General features: G+C 33.1%; 1 protein-coding gene across 2 annotated transcripts in view; it reads left to right on the top strand.

The window, feature by feature from the left end:
* Nucleotides 1–19,225, top strand: part of LOC136980269 (uncharacterized) — a 42,324-nt gene that overhangs the window by 10,343 nt on the left and 12,756 nt on the right. Inside the window, exons 5-6 of one of the 2 annotated variants that reach the window (XM_067276355.1) lie at nt 1,639–1,702; nt 4,443–4,920. In XM_067276355.1, the coding sequence (XP_067132456.1) occupies nt 4,612–4,920 (309 nt within the window). In that variant the 5' untranslated portion in view covers nt 1,639–1,702; nt 4,443–4,611. Of the gene's footprint in view, nt 1–1,638; nt 1,703–4,442; nt 4,921–17,040; nt 17,163–19,225 lie in introns of those variants that run through there. The other variant, XM_067276356.1, reaches the window with a different exon arrangement.

Here is a 19,225-nt window from a genome sequence, read left to right as displayed (position 1 = left end):
ATGAAATTTGAGTCATTTGTTGACACAGTATAAGAATTTCTCACATAATGTACATTAAATCATCACTACATAGATGTAACTAAAGACAGACAGGTAAGTTGGAAGGTCTCTATGTAATCATCTTTAACTAGACCATCCACTCATATATTCTTCATTAACTCATCATTTGGTTTTGTTTATCTACATTTTAAAAATATTCTTACAAAATCAATGTCATTTGTAATAGAATTTCTGAATAAGCTTAACACACTTAAAATCAAACTATGATAAATTGAATTTTGTTTCATTAATGTAATAATTTTGCAAAATAATTGTTTGATGCTTATCAAAGTTTTCACAAGACATGTTTTACAGTTGTGTAGTGTTGATTTATTTATTTAGTTTAGAAATACAGTAGAGAGTCGGTAATCGGAATCGCCGGTAATCGGAACGATTTTCAGTCGGACTGTGTCGTGCTGAATCGAACGTTTTTGATACTAGATTTACTTCTAAAGTATCATTTTCATGTTTTTATATTCCTCAATATATTTATTTTGTTTGTACAAAATGCAGAAATAATTTTTAACGATACGATATCCTCGATTATTATTATAAAAATTTTCGTTAGGCTTAAAATCGACAAAAAATTCAACACGAAGTGACACGCAACGGAGAAAAATTTGAACATCGGACAGGTTAATATATTTTTTCGTACATAATTGGTAATCGGAACAAATGACTAATCTGAACCACCCCAGTCTCCAATTGATTCCGATTTTCGACTCTCTACTGTAGTCATTATTGTTATTTTTATAGTTTCTTAAAATAATAATCCAGTTGTCTAAGATGTAAAATTATAATAATGAAGTTTCATATATTATGTGATTGTAAAGAAACAAGTAACATAACTCAAAAAACTAATATGTATACACTATCGGGTCGTGCTAATGAAAGAGATATGTACGAAGCTTTTTGGTAGAGGAAAGATAGACATAATACATAAATTATATAATTATGTGCAAGAATCTTAAAAAAACAGAAATAAATATCAAAAGTTGTAAAAATTAAATTGTTATAACAGGATTAAATTAATATACAAAGTAAATGTATTAACCATAAATATAAGTTTAATAAAAGATGATAAGGTCTTTGTTATGCTAAGATAATGAGATATTGTATGAGAAAAACCAAGTACACTTGAAGTGTTTTATAACAGGTGTAAAAAGGAATATACTAAATGTGAAGCATAAGTTAGAATATAAAGATACAAAGAACTAATTTTTGTGTAAAAAATTGATAAATTGTGAAATCAAACTACCCTCTTTGTAACAGGTGGAAGCCTTTTATGACTAATAAAGATTGAATTGAATTGAAAATAATGAAATTTTTTGAAGTTCTCTTACCTGGAGTATGATTATAAATGGTGGGAAGTATTGCTTTTAGATATAACTATATGTTTTTATGCTAACGGCAATAAGATTATTAGAAACTTATAGACCTTGCTCATATTTTTGTAGCAAGATAAGTCCCAGCTATAAAAATTAATGTTATTTAAAAATATATATTAAATATTATTGATATGTAATAATAATAAATTTCTTCTATGGAATAGGATAGCAGTTGTACAGATGACATTCTAAAAGTGTTTTTATATTACAGGTCCAAAAAACAAGTGGTATGCTACCAAACCAGTGATAAGGATTCAGATAATCGTCGTCATAAAGTAATTATTTTTATATTATATAATTGTTTTATCACATTGGAATTAGAAATATCAACTTTTTCCTAATTTTTTAAATCTAGATTATCAGATGCATATTTCAGTACCTCATTTAAAAAACACTAATTATAAAAATATTTTTGAACATTTAATTATATTATTATTGACAAAAGAATCAAGCAAAAAAATATATTTTAACAAGAAATGCATGTTTTGAGTATTTATGCTCTCCAAAATTTATATTTATAGTGTAGAATTTATTCATAAAATATATTTTTCAAAAATTCCTTATTTTGAAACTGTATTTACATTATCTATTTACAATGGAATAACAGGCAAAAACCACATTTCAAAACTATTTCCTCCTATCATTTATATTTACTTACTTCTGCTTTTTATATACAAAGACTAGGATAAGCAGTTTTCCTGCTGTAACTATTCAAAAGAAAGTTCGGGGTGGAGCGAATTTCTAACAGTGATGCAAAATTTTGATCTACACTTCTTTAATTCCTACTGAAAATTATTAATTTTTGTATATATTAAAAACATTTGTTTTATAGTGGTGATATATTTCATTTTTTTTCACTTTTTGAAGTATTGTATAATAAATGAATTTATTTTTACTAGTCAATGACAAGATAGCATTACATCTAAGTTGCCAATTACTATGAACTAACACTGAATTATATCATAGTATTTGAAAAAAATGTTTTAAAATACATTAAAAATTACAAGATATCTCACAAATAATATAATTACTTTCATATTGTAAAGCAGAGAAACATTAGAAAACTAATACAGACTTTTAGTAATATGACCTAGTATAAGTAAACTTAAATATTTTGCTTGAAATGTTATATTACCTTGATTTATTTATAAACTATAAACAATAAAAAAGATTTTTTTAAAAATATTATGTAAAAAAAATTATTTTGATCATTATGAAGAACATATGTTAAAAAAGTAATTATAATTTTGGCATAAAACATTGATTTAATGGGTGGAATCACTAATGATGATAGATGGATAATTGCAGAAATTAGTAAAAAAACAAAATTGAACACAAAGCAAAGCCTATCAAGGTATCTTGACCTTGGTAGATTAGGAGGAAGACAATTCTAGAATGCGTCTAGAATTCTTGAAAATGGTGTGAAACAATTAATGCAATGCTTTACCATAAAACATATCATTGGGTCATAAGGTTAGCTGGCCACAAGTGTAAATTTCTTATAAATGTCAAGAATGACATACTGATACAATTTTTGCACTTTTTATCAAACAGCTGCTTTGTGGTGTTGCAAAATGCAAATGTCTTGGCATTTTGATCAAGATCTATATACAGTGGAACCTTGCTTAACGAGAGTAATTCGTTCCAGAGTCTTGCTCGTAATGCAAAACACTTGTTAAGCGAAACAATTTCTCCCATAGAAATTAATGTAAGATACGATAATGCGTTCCTTGCCAAAAAAAATGCTCAAATGTTTTATGTACTAACGTTTATTGAAAAAAAAAATTGTACCATATCCACTGTTAAGGAGTGTTAGTCATCATCAGGAATGATCCTGGAACCATCCTGGAATGAGAATTCAATTTGCAAAAACAAAAGAAAATCACAGCTAATATGTTTGATAAACATTCCAAACAGTATGCCAAATTCTTGGGTTATGTAAAGGCTATAAGTAAATATTAGAAATTAATTAATTTGACTAGAGGTAGACAGTTATGATTCCATCTCATATTAAATTTAATAATTATAAATAGTTAATTTTTAATTCAGATATTTCTAAAATTTAATTTGGAATCGGTCATTAAATTTAATGACTCAAGAATTTGGCATATTGTTTGGCGTGTTTATTATATAATGGGCTATGGTTGTTGATGTCTGTTGATGTAATACATGTGAACACAAGTTTGGAAAAATATGTGATCACGCGCGACACTAAGATGATTGCGGAACAAGTGCTAAACACAGACTGATGGAGCATACTGCATGCGCACAATTCAGGACTTTCCCTCTCCTCATCACTCATTATGCAAAACATCTCTTGTTAAGCGAGGCAAATTTTTACAATTTGCTTTGCTCGTTATGCCAAATACTCGTTGTTCCAGGTGCTCATTAAGCAAGGTTTCTCACATACACACACACACACACACGCACATATATATATATATATATATATGTGCGTGTGTGTGTGTTTGAGTTTATGAGCCTTCGTTTGAATGTTTTATACAGGTAAATTCACTAAAAAATACTAAAACACTTTACAATAACATGCATTCATTTAATGTTTTCAAAACAAAAATAAAAGAAAGTTATAATTAATCATTTACTTAGATGAGATTTTTAAATCGAAAGTTCAGTATGGAATCACAAAGAAAACACAAAATTTAAGTTCTACACAAGGTTATTTACATCCTAAATGAAATCAATTTGTATAAAACTGTTGTTTTAATTATATTTATTTAGTTATCTCTAAATGTCATGTAAATTTAATGAAAGATTTCTTATAATAATGTAATTTTAACATGAAAAGAATAAATGATTACATTTAAAGGAACTAAATAGATACATACACATACAGAATGAAAATATAAGGGGTTAAGGAAAATCTATTTGCATGAAACCATTTTCTTATATAATAGTTAATGTGTACTAGACTTTTAAAATTGATTAATTACTATTTAATTAATTTTCTGAATAGTATTAATTTATTAACATTGATTTTATGAAATATTATTTCAGGAAAAATTGCCCTCTCCTGGTTATAACGAAAAGCACAAAAAACAAAAACACAAGAAGGGTGATAGAAAAATTTCAAGAGACAGCAGTCCAGAAAAATCAGAAAATATTTTTGATTCTCGTGCTCATTGAAGATATTGGGATCGAGAACAGATCAAAACAGACAGCAATAATGAATCAAATAGACACGAAAAGAATAGATTTAAAGAAACAAGGAAAGAATATCGATACAGTGATGACAAATTTGATACAAGACATAGAAACTCTGATAGAACGAGACAAAGAAATTTCAGACCAAACTATACAAATTTTCATGAAAGTAGATACCAGAGAGACTATGATAGCAGAAGAAGCAGATATACTGACAGATACAACGGGAATCAATCACTACCGAGAGAGAGAAAGATACAGGTATTTCAGTGACGAAGAAAGATTTCATGAAAGGAGTTATTATGGTGATAGACAAGAGAGGAATCCAAATGTAATTTTTAATTTTTCTAAGTTATTTTGTAATTGATTTTATGTGATTGATGTGATAATTTTTATTAGTAATATGATATCTATTAACATTACACGTTTAGTGTTTCCTAACTTAAAGATATTTTCACATTAATATATTCTGAAAATCAGATATTTGAATACAGAAGATTCAACTTTGACGGGACATTTGACTTTAGGCCTAACATGCTAAATTTCGATCAGTAAATAATAAGTTTGTAAAAGTGATTAGTGTAGAATTCTTTTCCTTATTAATATACAGTAAAACCTGTCAATGGCAACCACCCACGATTCCTTCAAAAAGTGGTCTTTTAGATAGGTGGCCGTTCAAAACAGGTGGTTCTGTAATACCGTATTTCCGCACATATTTTGGGCTAAACGCTATATATACAGTAGAGAGTTATTAATCGGAATCAATTGGGGACTGGGGTTGTTCAGATTAGTGATTTGTTCCGATTACCAATTATGTATGAAAAAATACATTAACCTGTCCAATCTTCAAATTTTTCTCCGTTGCGTGTCGCTTCGTGTTGAATTTTCGTCGATTTTAAGCCTAACGAAAATTTTTATAATAATAATCGAGGCTATCGTATTGTTAAAAATTATTTCTTCATTTTGTACAAACAAAATAAATATATTGAAGAATATAAAAACATGAAAATGATACTTTAGAAGTAAATCTAGTATCAAAAATGTTCAATTCAGCACGACACAGTCCGACTGAAAATTGTTCCGATTATTGGGGTTCCAATTTACGACTCTCTACTGTAATTTTATTTAAATATTAATAAAAGCATATATTTAGAAAGAAACATATAACATTGATAATCAAGCAGTACAAAACAGTAGAAATTAATTAAGAAATATCTGTACCTAGCAGCAACAAATTGCTAACCATATAATTTTTTACATTTTTAAATGCTATTAAAAATGTATTATTGCACAAACAATCAAAATGCCATTATTTTGAAAATAAAACAAGGTAACATCAACTCAGCTAAAATCACAAAAATCTTTTTTTTTTCCCTTACTGTTTTATTGCATCTTTTAAATTTACTTGATCAGCAATTTCATGCTGAATTGCCAACATGGCCAAACCATTAAGACGATTTTGTGTAGTAGTCAAACATAAAAGTTCTTAATTAATTTTAACTCAGAGAAACTCCTTTCACCACTTCCTACAGTTATCGATATCATTAGCAATATTCTTAAAGCAATAGTAAGATTTAGGGCAAAATTTAACTTTGTAATTAAGCTCAGTACATTGCTTAGGCTTTCTTTTTTGCCCAAAAATGCAGATACTGCTGAAATTTTCTCTGCTAATTCTACTCCATTTATGTCAACAGAATCATTATCAGTTAAAATGCATTATAAATTCTTACAGTGTTTTAGTAGCATTTCTTTGGGCATGATATTTAAATCGTATATATTATATAAGAATTGAAAATAGTTACTATGATTACTAAGTTGTTCAAATCTAGCATCTAGTTCATTTAGTGCTTGATCGATTGTAAAATAAAAAAAAAATCTATTTTATATTTTTCTTTTGGATCTTTGATGGGTTCATCTCGTGCTTCGTATAAGTTCCTTTTCCTTCTTCTGATGTGGTGTCGTGTTATTGTTGATCCAAAATTAGCCTCCACATCAATTTTGGTAGCAAGTTCTTTTGCATCAATAATAGTTTCATTGAAGGACAAATCCGATCGAAGATTCTTAAAAAATATTTTGTAGTTTTGTAAAAGATCAAGTGCAAAGGCTAGATCAAAAATCTTTTGTTTGCATCAACTTTCTTATTGGATTAATGGAATTTAGTATTTTATGCCAAATAACTAATGAACACAAAAACTTAAATTCTTTAATACAATTTAATAAACCCGAGGCCTCGTCTCTTATTAAATTATCAATCTCTTGGTTTTCATAAATGCTTAGCAAGGCATTGTATACATCTCCCAAATGAAATCTCAAAGGCTTTAAGGTCGCTGTCCTACTCTCCCATCTAGTGTCATTTAATGGTTTCAAAGTTAAACCTTGAACATATTTTAAAAGTATTGCCGGTCAAAAAGTAGATGCCGAAAAAAATAAATATGTTTTTTGGACCGTGTTGAGGAAATTAGCGACTTTCAAGGATGCTTTTGCCATATCATTAACAAGAAGATTGAGAGAGTGGCTACTACACAGAACATAGAATGCTTGTGAATTATATTGTTTAATTCTAGATTGCACTCCTGCTATATCGCCCTTCATATTGGACCCGTTGTTGTATCCCTGCCCTCTCATATATCCTGCAAATTTAAACCCGAGTCATTAAATTCTCTAATTATAATATCAGACATTTGTTTTCCTGTGGATCTTTCAACTGGTAAGAAGTCTAAAATGCTTTCATTAATTTTAATTTCAATGTCAGCATCTAATTTATTTATTGAAACATATCTGATTACAAGAGTCATTTGCTCTACCTTACTAATGTCAGGAGTACAGTCTAAAATTATGGAAAAATATTTTGATTTTTTTATTTCATCAATAATATGAGACTTTACACTTTGATGCAGCAGATCTGTTATCGTGTTTTGTATATTTTTCCTGAGATAGTGAGCTTTAGTCTCTTCTGTTTTTTAGCACTCTACGGACGTGCTCTTCCATAATGGGATCAAATTCAAATAGCAACTCAACTATTTTTAAGAAATTACCATTTTTATACTCAAACAACTTGTCGCTTGTACCTTGAAAAGCCAGACCACTTTTACCAAGCATTTTATTAATTGCTACGATTTTTAGAAGTACCTTGTTCTAATGATTTGTTTCTGCATTAATAATTCTTTGAGAGGCCGCATCTACAGTTTTACAACACTTTAACCATAGGTTCATTTCTAGCCATGATTTTTGGAAATTTCATGCCGTTTTAAAGTTTTGCCGAGGCACTTCCAACTTTTAAAACCCTCCTTTGAAAGAGAACTAACTATACAGCCAAAAATTTTGCAACAGAAGCAGTAAATGCAGTTTTTTGAAAGAGAATACACTAGCCAGTCTCGTAAAACTTGCTCTCCATTGCTTAAAATTTGTGTAAAATAATTTACGCTAAAATGCCGACCAGTGTCATTGGAAGGAAATTTGTAATTATGCAATGGTTTAGGTGAACCTTCTCTTACTACAACTCTTGGCCACAATGCTGGATCTGTACTCAAAGTTATTAGAACGCTTTCTGTGGGTGTCAGTTTTTTCAATGCTTTCATCTGGTGATGATAGATTCAGTGTCGTCTGTTCCAATTGACTTAGAAAGTTCGTCCATTTGTTTGTCATCATCATCCTCTGATGATTATGTATTTTCTTTTATAACCAGACTTGATGTTGGATTTTCAGAGTCGTCATTTGTTTTGGTACAACTCTGGATATAATTTTTTAACGCTTGTCTTTGCCTTTAGACTTCCTTTTCCAGCTTTTTTTTGTACAGGAACCAGACAGCTTTCTTTGACCATTAGACATTCTGGAAGAGGCACACACATAACTCAAATTAAACAATGTAAACTATAAAATAATATTTTAAAAAAATAAAGATTTATCCTTGTTTTAAATAAGCTAAAACCGTAATTAACATAACTTCAAAATTATATTGTCAATGGACATAAAAAATATTGGTTAATGTGAGCCTAGGTATACAAAATGGCGGCGCTTCCGGTTGCCATCTTGTTTGCACACGCAAATGTGCAAACAAGATGGTGACTGTCGACAATAACCTAAACGCGCCTATATTTAAACTTTTTTAAAACTAAAACATTTTTAAAACGTAAATTTGCTACTTACTTTTTCCCCTGCTTTCGGTCACTTTTCCTACTCTTGGACCAGAAACGAAAAATAAAAAAGTTATCATACTACCTATAAATTCAATCGATGCATGGACGAAGTGAATTACGAGATTCTGTACATCAGTGGTTTGAACAAAATTTCCCTGTATTGTACATAAATTTTACTCCTCTTAAGAGCCGCCGCAAACTAGCACTTTGTGAGAGTAAAATGCTAGCAAACATGCCCTAGCACAACCGATGACGTCAAAGGCTCCGCCCCTCTCTTCTTGCTCACGTGGTTTTTCATTTGCTAGAGTGGTGATACGAGAGTACTTTCGCTGTTCACAGAATTCAACAACGAAAGCAGTTACGCTAGCAAGAGAGAGCAGGGAAAAATGGATGACTGTATAAACATGCCATATGTCGAAAAAGAAATTATAGAATTTTATCGATGTAAGTAAATTACATGATTAATACATTCAGTATTGAAAAGAAAATAATATAAACTTTGTATATAAATAGTTTTCGGCTAGTTAAGCCTAGTTAGGCGTAACTAGTAGGCATGTTTTTCTCACGTTTCAAAGTTCGGAACGAAAACTGACTGATTACAAGTATAGGTTATAATAAAATCTTTGTTCTATAGCCAATATACATCTGTGGAATCCACGTCATGAGGATTATTACAAAAAAAACAAGAGGGATTCCACACTGACACAGTTAAGAGAGCTTTTAGCTTCTGATCATGGAATCAACATCACTTGTAAGTAGACTGTTTTATTTGTTGTGGGCTAATATTAGTAATACAATTTAGTCTAATTTGCTCAATTAGTAATTCAATACAGTCTGTTACAAAAGTATAGGAACACCACAAATTTTGTTTTTTTTAAATCTATTTAAATTTTTTTAATAGAAAACTGTTTTATAAGTTTTAAAACAATTACAAAAATATCATTTTCAAAGCTTTTTATTTTTTAACAGCAATATAATAGAAGTTATTTCAGTTTTTCACTTTTTACTTGTTATAAAAGTATAGGTACAATTTCTAAAATCACATAAAATTAATTTTTAAATATATTTTTAACACTTTGAATATTGGGTTTCACCTCCATTGGCTACAATTACTTGAAAAATTCTGTTAGGCATGGAGTTTATTAATTGTTTTAATTATTCATCTTTATTTTCATCCACGCATCTATCATTGCAATCTTTGATTGATTTACACATTCACATTGTTTCCCTTTTTGATAAATAATGTCTGCTAAAATCCCCCATAAATTTCCAATGTGATTTAAATCTGGACTACTTGAAGGCCAGTCAATTACTTCAATACAGTAGAGCGTCGATAAGTGGAACCAATTGGGGACTGGGGTCCTTCCAGTTAATGATTTGTTCCAGTTTCCGACTTTGTACGAAAAAATACATTAACCTGTCCGATGTTCAAATTTTTCTCTGTTGCGTATCGCTTCCTGCTGAATTTTTCTCCGTTGCGTGTCGCTTCGTGTTGAATTTTCGTCGATTTTAAGCCTAACGAAAATTTTTATAATAATCATCGAGGCTATCGTATCGTTAAAAATTATTTCTGCATTTTGTACAAACAAAATAAATATATTAAAGAATATAAAAAACATGAAAATTATACTTTAGAAGTAAATTTAGTATCAAAAACATTCGATTCAGCACGACACAGTCCGACTGAAAATCGTTCCACTTTCCGGCCATTCCACTTACTGACGCTCTACTGTATATTCTTTTTTAAATGAATATTTTGTTTACATTGAGGCATGAATGGGAGCATTAGCTTGTTGAAACCTGCAATTAATGCACCAAATGTAATCATATTATTATACAATAATTTTTGATATTTTTTTGAGTTCATATTTTTGTCAACAAATATTAAATCAGTTTTACCTCCCCATCCAAAACCACTCAAAATCATTACATACTCACCCCCTTGTTGCCGGCTTATTTTAACTTTGCTTTCTCTTCTTAAACCATTCCAACAATATGAAAACGCATCAGAGCCATCTAAATTAAACTTCCTCTCATCACTAAACATTATTTCTTGCCATTCAGTCCATCCCATCTCGTCTTTAGCCCAGTTTAAATGCATTGATTTCTGTTTGGCAGTTAAAGATAGTTTCAACTTCATTTTAAAATGTTTTATGTTGTCATTGTTTTTTAAAGTTCTCCAAACAGTTGCAGGAGATACATCTACTGGTAATTCAGCAGCAGCTTGCCTTGTTGACATGTATTTATTAGTTATAAGCTTCAAAACTTGGCTCTCATCTCCTAAATGCTAAACATTTATGCCCATAATTTTTACCTTGTTAGACAACATTTCAAATAGCATTCGTAGATCTATTTACAGCTGCAGGAATTTGCCTCAGACTTGCCTGAACCACTCAAATAATAAATTTGATGTATTTCATGCTCCTGAAGTACAGTTCTATGAGGAATTGTTGAAAATGTTTATATAACATTCAATGAAACATTCAAAAAAGTTACCATGACAGTTAAAAATGATGACATCTCACCTTAGTTGTGATAACTTAAAAATTAATTTATTATAATAATAATTAAAGAGACTTTTAAGTGGTGTACCGATACTTTTGTAACACATCAAAAAATGAATATTTGTGGGAAAAAATGTATGCTGCTTTATGAAATGTAAAAAACCTGATAAAATAATTTAATGATAAAAAAAATAACTAATAATATTTCCAGTAATAATTTCAAAATACATTTTGAGAAAACACAAAATTTATGGTGTTCCTATACTTTTGTAACAGACTGTAATTTAAAATTACTGCAATTATGTTTAGAAGATGTCAGAAATAAATTATAGCCTATATGGTATCTTGCATACATAAGGCATGTTTGTCACAGTGATAGCAGCATTTCCAAATTACATGCTTACATAAATGTGTATGATGTAATAGGCTATAATCTATTCAGTCATATCCCAATTAACAAACTGATTGTCTAGCAAAGTGAAAATAACAACTTCAACATTTCCATTATAATTTGCAGCAAACAAGATCCTTAGCCAAAAATTCAAAAATATGAAGGATGCATACAAGAGGGAACTGTCAAAGCTGCAAAAATCAAAGTCATCTGGAGTGGGCATCAATAATGTGCACAAAATCAAATTTCTGCACTTCAACCAGATGGATTACCTGAGGGACTCCTTGCAGGCAGACAAAAGTGAGGATACCATCAGCCTCAACACCTCCCTTGAAAGTGCAAGTGCGAACATAATGTAGGCTACGTAAATGTGTGATATGATGGTGGCAACAGTATAGTTGCTTACCTAGAACACTGATTGTCGCCTTGTACCAGTTATGGATGATTTGATGTACGAATATCACATTCTAACATGGTCATTAGACATATACACTACAAGATGTAGTGCACGTGCCTTAATGCAGTGCTGGTTTTGATTTCAGAACAAGTGTAGTCAACCCATAGTTACAGAAGAAAGAGAAGACTTGATGTGCACTGAAGCAAGTGAGTTCCAAGAGCTATCTTTCACCATAAATCAACGCATGGAGCCAAATACACCAGCAAGTAGCCATGACTCAATGAACTCAGGAAGTCATTCAGTAATGCCATCGACAAACAGCCAGTGGTCTAGTCCCCATCCGACAGATGATGAAGTTACAGTTGGCGGGCAAGAGAATAAAAGAAAGCGACAGAAGACATCCCATGTGTCATCCTCTCTTAATTCTGAGCTGTATAAAAGGGCAGTAGACTACCTGGCAAATAAGCCCAGCAACCCCCCAGCATGTGTAGAACAAAATTTCGGTAACCACGTCGCCCTCAGCTTAATGAAAATTAGTGAAGACTTGCGGGAAGAAGCAAAATATGAAATACAGGGCATTTTGTTCAAATATTACAAACAATCAAGGACCAATTGTTAAAGCAATAAATGTTTGTTTTATTATATTATTTTTAATTCTCTCAATTGTACATAATATCTACACAAAACGATGTTGCCAGTAAACTGCACCGACATCAGACATGAAGAATTCTTTGAAGTTGTTTCTCACAACTTTCGCCTCTGAGCTGTAAAAGTTGGAGTAGGTGGTGGCCACTTGTGGAAGATGTATATCTGTCCCAGGCTGTACAGGAATCTCACTCCTCCATGCACCAGGCACAGTGATACCTGTTTCCACATCTTCTCTGTCCACATAATCAACTGGCCATGATACCGTGCTTTCATGGCTCCTTAAAAAGTTGTGAAGCGCACAACCAGCAAGTACTAATGTGCGCACTTTGTCTGGCTGCAACAGTATGGGATTTAGAAACACCCGTAGTCTGTTCGCAAAAATTCCGAAAGCTGTCTCCACTACTTGGCGGCCACATGAAATTCTAAAAACAATTAAAAGATATGTTTAATCCAACTATTGCTCTATCAATTTTCCAAGATCACAGGTTTTATTTTTATACCATCAACCTTTTCCTACTGGTATAATACATGCATTAGCCACTGAATGCTTACCTGTAATTACATATCCGTTCTTCCAGAGTCAAATCATTTCCACCATAGGGTTTGAGGATATATGGTTTCAAGCCAAAAGCATCGTCGGCTAAGAAGACATATGGAGTGCATATGTCTTGACCTGGAAGCGGATGAGCTGGAGGTATGTCAAGAGCATTTACATCTAAAAGCTCCTTCAATTTGCATTTGTTCCACACACCTCCATCGCTGATCCTACCTTGTGTGCCAACATCAACATATGTAGAAAATCAAAATAAAGAAAATTCTTTTATCCCTTGGTATAATTAAATTAATTAAAAATCTACTAATTATTATCACTTGTATTCTATTTTGATATACATGTTATTGTTAACAATGCATTTGAAGTCAAGAATAGACTTGTTTCTTACCTTCTGCTTATCAACTTACCGAAATATGTAATTTGCATCCACAACTGCTAAAAGAACAATGGATTCTGTTCCTTTGTAATTATGATAATGAGAACCACTGTTGATGGGCTTCCTCATCACAATGTGCTCCCAAACAATGGGGCACATTCCACCCATCACAATGGGCTCCCAAACAATGGGGCACATTCCACCGATCTTGAAACTGCTTGGAAATAGCCATCCAATGTTCCTTTGATGTTGGCACTTCAAATATATATTTCAAGGTCTCGTACAAAGCTGCACATGTTTCCACGACTATATAGGATATTGTTCTTTCGCCAATTCTGAATTCCCACGATAAATCTCTAAATGTAATTCCAGTGGCTAGAAACCGGAGCGTAACGGTCAGTCTCTCAGCAGGAGATATTGGCTCCCCAAACTTTCTCTTTTGCTTCTGAATTCTGGGGGAAATTTCACGTAAAAGATGCTCAAACTGGCTTTCTGTTAGCCGCAGCCACCTCCTGGAAATAAACATACAATTTGTTAATTAGATTTGTGCTTTAAAGGACATCAAACTCCCTATGTCCTGTTAATTGCCATGTTAGCCAACATACCTGTATGAAGTGGGATCCTCGCCTCTCAACTCTAGATTTAAATTTAGGAAGGCCCCTTTATCTGTTCGTCTTTTAATCCATGTTCTGGTAGGCTCCCGCTTTCTACGCCGTTTGATTTCGTTTTGTTTTTCCGGCGACGCTACTATGATGGCGCACACTGAATAATCTGTTTTATCTTTGCAATCGCCCATACTTTTTGTCGAACAATTAACGATCTGCCAGCATGTCTAGCTCAAAGGGAAAAGCACGATGACACGTCTTCACATATGTCGCTAAGTTGCCACCTTTTCAAAATTGCTGACCCGGACATTTTAAAATTAGGATATTATACCGAGGCATTGTAAGTGGGATAAGTTTGGGTTTTTTTTTTTTTAAACTCTTTCCACCCTGTCTGGATTGAGAGGGCCTTGTTTGGCAATTAGTTTGGGTGGGGGTGTGAAGGTAGTCTTTAACTATTAAAATAAAATACTCGCAAATATTTTTATAAATTTATTTTGTATAATTTCACAATTTCTACGAAAACGGGACAAATTAATAATTAATCCAGATCTTGAATTTAAAACCGGCATGGTGGCAACATTAGTCGCTAATCTCCCATGATGCAGCATTTTTACGCGAGCAAACGTTGTGTAGTTTGCGGCTGATTCGTGCTCGAGTAGCTTACCTAGCAAAAATGGCCCATAGCATCATGGGAAAAAAGGCGGGGCTTAGGAGCGCGACCGAGAGTACGCTAGCTCCTTTTTTTTTCCTTTTTTTAACTCTTTCCGCCCTGTGGGCACTAAGAGGGCCTCTTTTAGAAGGCCCATTATGGGTTCGGCCAGGCCCACAATGGGGCGACCGGGTGGTGAGGGACGGGGCCCGACATATCCGAACGGACCACCCCCCGAAAAATTCCTGGGGATTATTCGACCCGTTCGGATTCGATCCCGGGTCCCCCAGAGCGGCAGGCTGTCACCTTGACCGCTCGGCCATCCGGCCGTCGAGTACGCTAGCTCTTGCTTCCTGTAGTTTGCGGCGGCTCTAAGAACTGCAGTCTTACGATTCACATCTCTCGCCTTTTCATCTACGATAGGTAGCGTCTCCACAGAGGGTGGCACCTGCGATCCACGGCCACCTAGCCTTCCATGTGTCGTTCACGTTGTCTTTCGGGTCAGAAATCGCTATTACATATCCTTGGTTACGACACGTTTAACACACATTTACACACTATAAACGCACAGTTAAACCTCGTTTAAACACATTTAACTCACATTTGCACACTTCAAACGCACATTTGAACCACATATAAACCCTTTACAAAATTTTTACCTCACACAATGTTAACACACCTTTAATACGCTTTTATGACATTTAACACGCATTAAACACATTAAGGACACGTTTAACATGTTAATTACCATTGACAAACTTTCCTCCTCGATAACTTTAGACTTCGAGTAAATTGTACAAACTAAAAAAACACACACACTTTAAAAAAAATTAACAACGTGTATAATTCGTCTACATCGTAACCAAAATTCGAAATTCACATTATTCCTCATGCTTCCTGAACGGAATTTTTTGATGGATATTTGCATACGAAGGCATCATTACTATCAGCGCCATCTACATTTCTTTTCTAAAAACACTTGCCATCGAGGTTACCGGAAGCGCCACCATTTTGTATACCTAGGCTCACATTAACCAAAATGGTTATGGCTTACACACTATTTTTCGTATCTTGTGAACGTAAAAAAAGTCTAGTGTTTTTATATATGTATTTTATAACAACAAATATTTCAGCACACCATAAATAGTCATTAAAAACGATTTTAGAATTCTTGGTTTTGAGATTGTATTCAGTTTAATTATTCAAATATATTATTATAAAGCGCGTTTTATCGAAGCAATAAACTTAATAAATGTCTTATATTATTGATTTAAATAATTATTTCCATAAAACAAAAATATAAATAATTATACCTATAGAATACATTCAAATTTAATACAATATTTTATTGATTTAATAAACAGCCTTTTTGGATAAATTAAATATTTATTTTATTTAAAAACGCTTTCATGTTTCGATTCGATAATCGATTTACGATAAACTAGTATCTATCAAACTAAACAACCGCTTAATTATAGATGTACTTATCTTTAAAAATTAAGAAATCGCACTTAAGTAAATTTTATGAACTTCCGCTTGTTGTCGCTACCGACGTAATAGAAAAAAATGATGCTATTGTGTAATGAAACCGCTCTTTTATAATTAGAGGTGAGTATAAGCGAGTCTATGCATGTTCAAACACAAGCTGAAGCAGCGCTCTGCTCGCGTGCTAATGCTATTCTGTTCAGAGAAGTATATGCATTTTCAAACAAGTTCAAGCATCGTCCTTTACAAATTCTGCGTTAATTTTTAATAATAGTGTAAATATTTTTAGCTTTTAGACATAAACAATATAAATACGCTACGCACTATAAATTTTTAGAGAAAGAAAAAATCGATACGTGAAATTTTCTATTAATTGAGTATTTAACACACCAATATTTCTTCACACGTACATGCCAAAATGGCGCCCCGGACGTATGTCCGGGTTGCCCGCCCCGAGAGCGGGCTTTGCTCTCCACCACTTTGGTTCTGGTTTTCGTTAGTTTAATCTTATTTTAACTTTAAAAATAGTAGAGTATCGATTATCCGAATACAGATCAACCGAAAGCATTCCAGTCCCAAATTCAAATTTTTGCGTTCTGTGGCACTGTAATATTTGGCTTGTCTTGGGCTACTCCAATATTATTTTTGTTGGTGTGTGTGTTTTAGCTGGCAGCACTGGCACGTTTATGAGAGGGTACGTAAACGCTCCGTATTTGAACGAGTCGGAGAAAGAATCGCAAGGTTACAAATTCACAACTCAGTATCTCCATGTAAACCTGAAGCAGAAGATAGATAGATAAACGAGGGTTTTTTTTTCCTATCGTAAGAGGTGAGTTTTGCTTTTGTGTGGTGATTTTCTGAGAACTGTGTCGCGTTGAATCGGAATGTTTTTGATACTAGATTAACTTCCGAGATATAATTTTTTTGTTTTTATATTATTCAATATATTTTGACTTAAAATAATTAAGGATGCTACAACTCGTTGTTCCAAAACATTTCCTTTTTATAAGTTGGAAATAATTCGTAACTCGTAAGACTTAACCATGTTTACATTTATATATATTTTATTAATACTCATATATCCTGAAACTGTATAATTACCATTGTATAAACTCTTGTTCGAACCCATCTCGGGTACTTCTCCCACCCTTGAAATCAGGTGCAGGTGTTAATGAATTAGTCTAGGAACAAAGGAAATTCGTTTGTTCGAAATTGTCCGAAAAACAAAAGAAATGCTAAGTGCTCTCGTTAGAACAGGCCTGGCCAACCCAAATCGTTTCGCGGGCCACTTTGATCACACGTAATATGGGGATACTATAGAGTATAGATTACCACCTATGGAATTTCGTGTGTTTGGGTATATATCTGAACTCAGGGGACCGAGACGAGTTCAACGATACTCTACTTTTGGACCGGAGACGAAAAATAAAGTTATCATACTTTTTTCCGCCGATCGCGCGATGATAGGGAGTCGCGTCGCTCTCTCCGCTTAGTCCGCCTCGCTATCGCGATCGGGAGTCGCGTCGCTTGCCTTTAGTAGACGTTTCCCCCTTTTTTTACTTTGTTCAAGAACTACCGTGAATCGATCACTAGTTTAGCACATGGCGGCCTGTGGTGGCTCCCATACGAGAGGTCATTTGGGAGCACGAACAGTGGGAACGGCCTCCATGTTCGCTGCCATAAGTAACATTAACCGAAATGGCGATCGCGCGATGATCGGAAGTCGCGTCGCTCTCTCCGCTCTCGTATCGCGTGTTTAACCCTACTGGAGATTACCGTAGTCCGACGTCATGGTTTGCAGACTTTACAGCAAGATGGCAATACTAGCAACTACGGTGCCGTCTGCATGAGAGCATTAAAAAAGTATGGTAACTTAAAAAGTGTGATAACTTTTTTATTTTTCGTCTCCGGTCCAAAAATAGGGTGCCGTTGAACTCGTCTCGGTCTCCCGAGTGGCAACATATAATCAAAGTCCCGAAATTCCATAGGTAGTAATCTATAGTACACCCCGTAATATTACGGTGGGCCACAATTTAGGCAAACATGCTTTTAAAAAAGTAAAACAAATACAAAATGAATAAGATTTCATTGTTATACCAAGAGTTCGTACTTGCACCTGTGCATTCTAACAATGACACATACAAATTTTCATTTATTTAATTGTTTTGGTATACACATAACAGGAAACTAAAGTTTTAATAGATATATAACAGACATGGGCAAATGGGGCTCTTGCTGAAAGTGTTAATTTCTGTTTTTTATTATTATTTTTACAATTTTGTGAAAATATGTTTATTTAAAAAATTCAATATTTGTTTTATATTATATAATAAAATCGCGTGCTTTACCCATACTATCCACGACAGTACAGAACTGAGGCTCCCATGCATTTTGCAAAACCTACATTTCGGCTTCCACAGAACTCTTGCTTGCTCACCCCTGATATATAATATCGCTTAGCAGGCCACAGAGTCTAATGTGACATGCTGCGGGTTGGCCAGGTCTGCTCTATTACATGTGATTCCTCGAGACTCCTTGTTCATCTTTGAGTGGTGATTGTTTTGAATACAGTTTTTTCCTCTCTTGCGTAACTTTTATTTGGTTTCGTCTCAGGAATTTTTTATATGATCAATGCAATTTTCACGATTTCGGACTTGTTTAGAACCTCACATCTTAGCAAGATCATTTGTTACATAATTTGTTGCCATGAACATTGTAGATAAAATCAGTGTTCTCGACAGTGTATGGGTGTATTTTAAGTTTTGCCTACCTTATTTCCGATCAGTTTACATGCCTGAAAATTGGCCAAAAATATTGTGATCGAAGTTATTGCTGGCAAAGCAGGAATGGTGTTTTTATTTTATTTTATTGTCAAATCTCGGGTTATTAAAA

Source organism: Centruroides vittatus, unplaced genomic scaffold (genome assembly GCF_030686945.1).
Source record: "Centruroides vittatus isolate TY-2023 unplaced genomic scaffold, ASM3068694v2 contig_683, whole genome shotgun sequence".
NCBI classification, from domain to species: domain Eukaryota; kingdom Metazoa; phylum Arthropoda; class Arachnida; order Scorpiones; family Buthidae; genus Centruroides; species Centruroides vittatus.
This window is presented reverse-complemented; position numbering and strand designations above follow the sequence as displayed.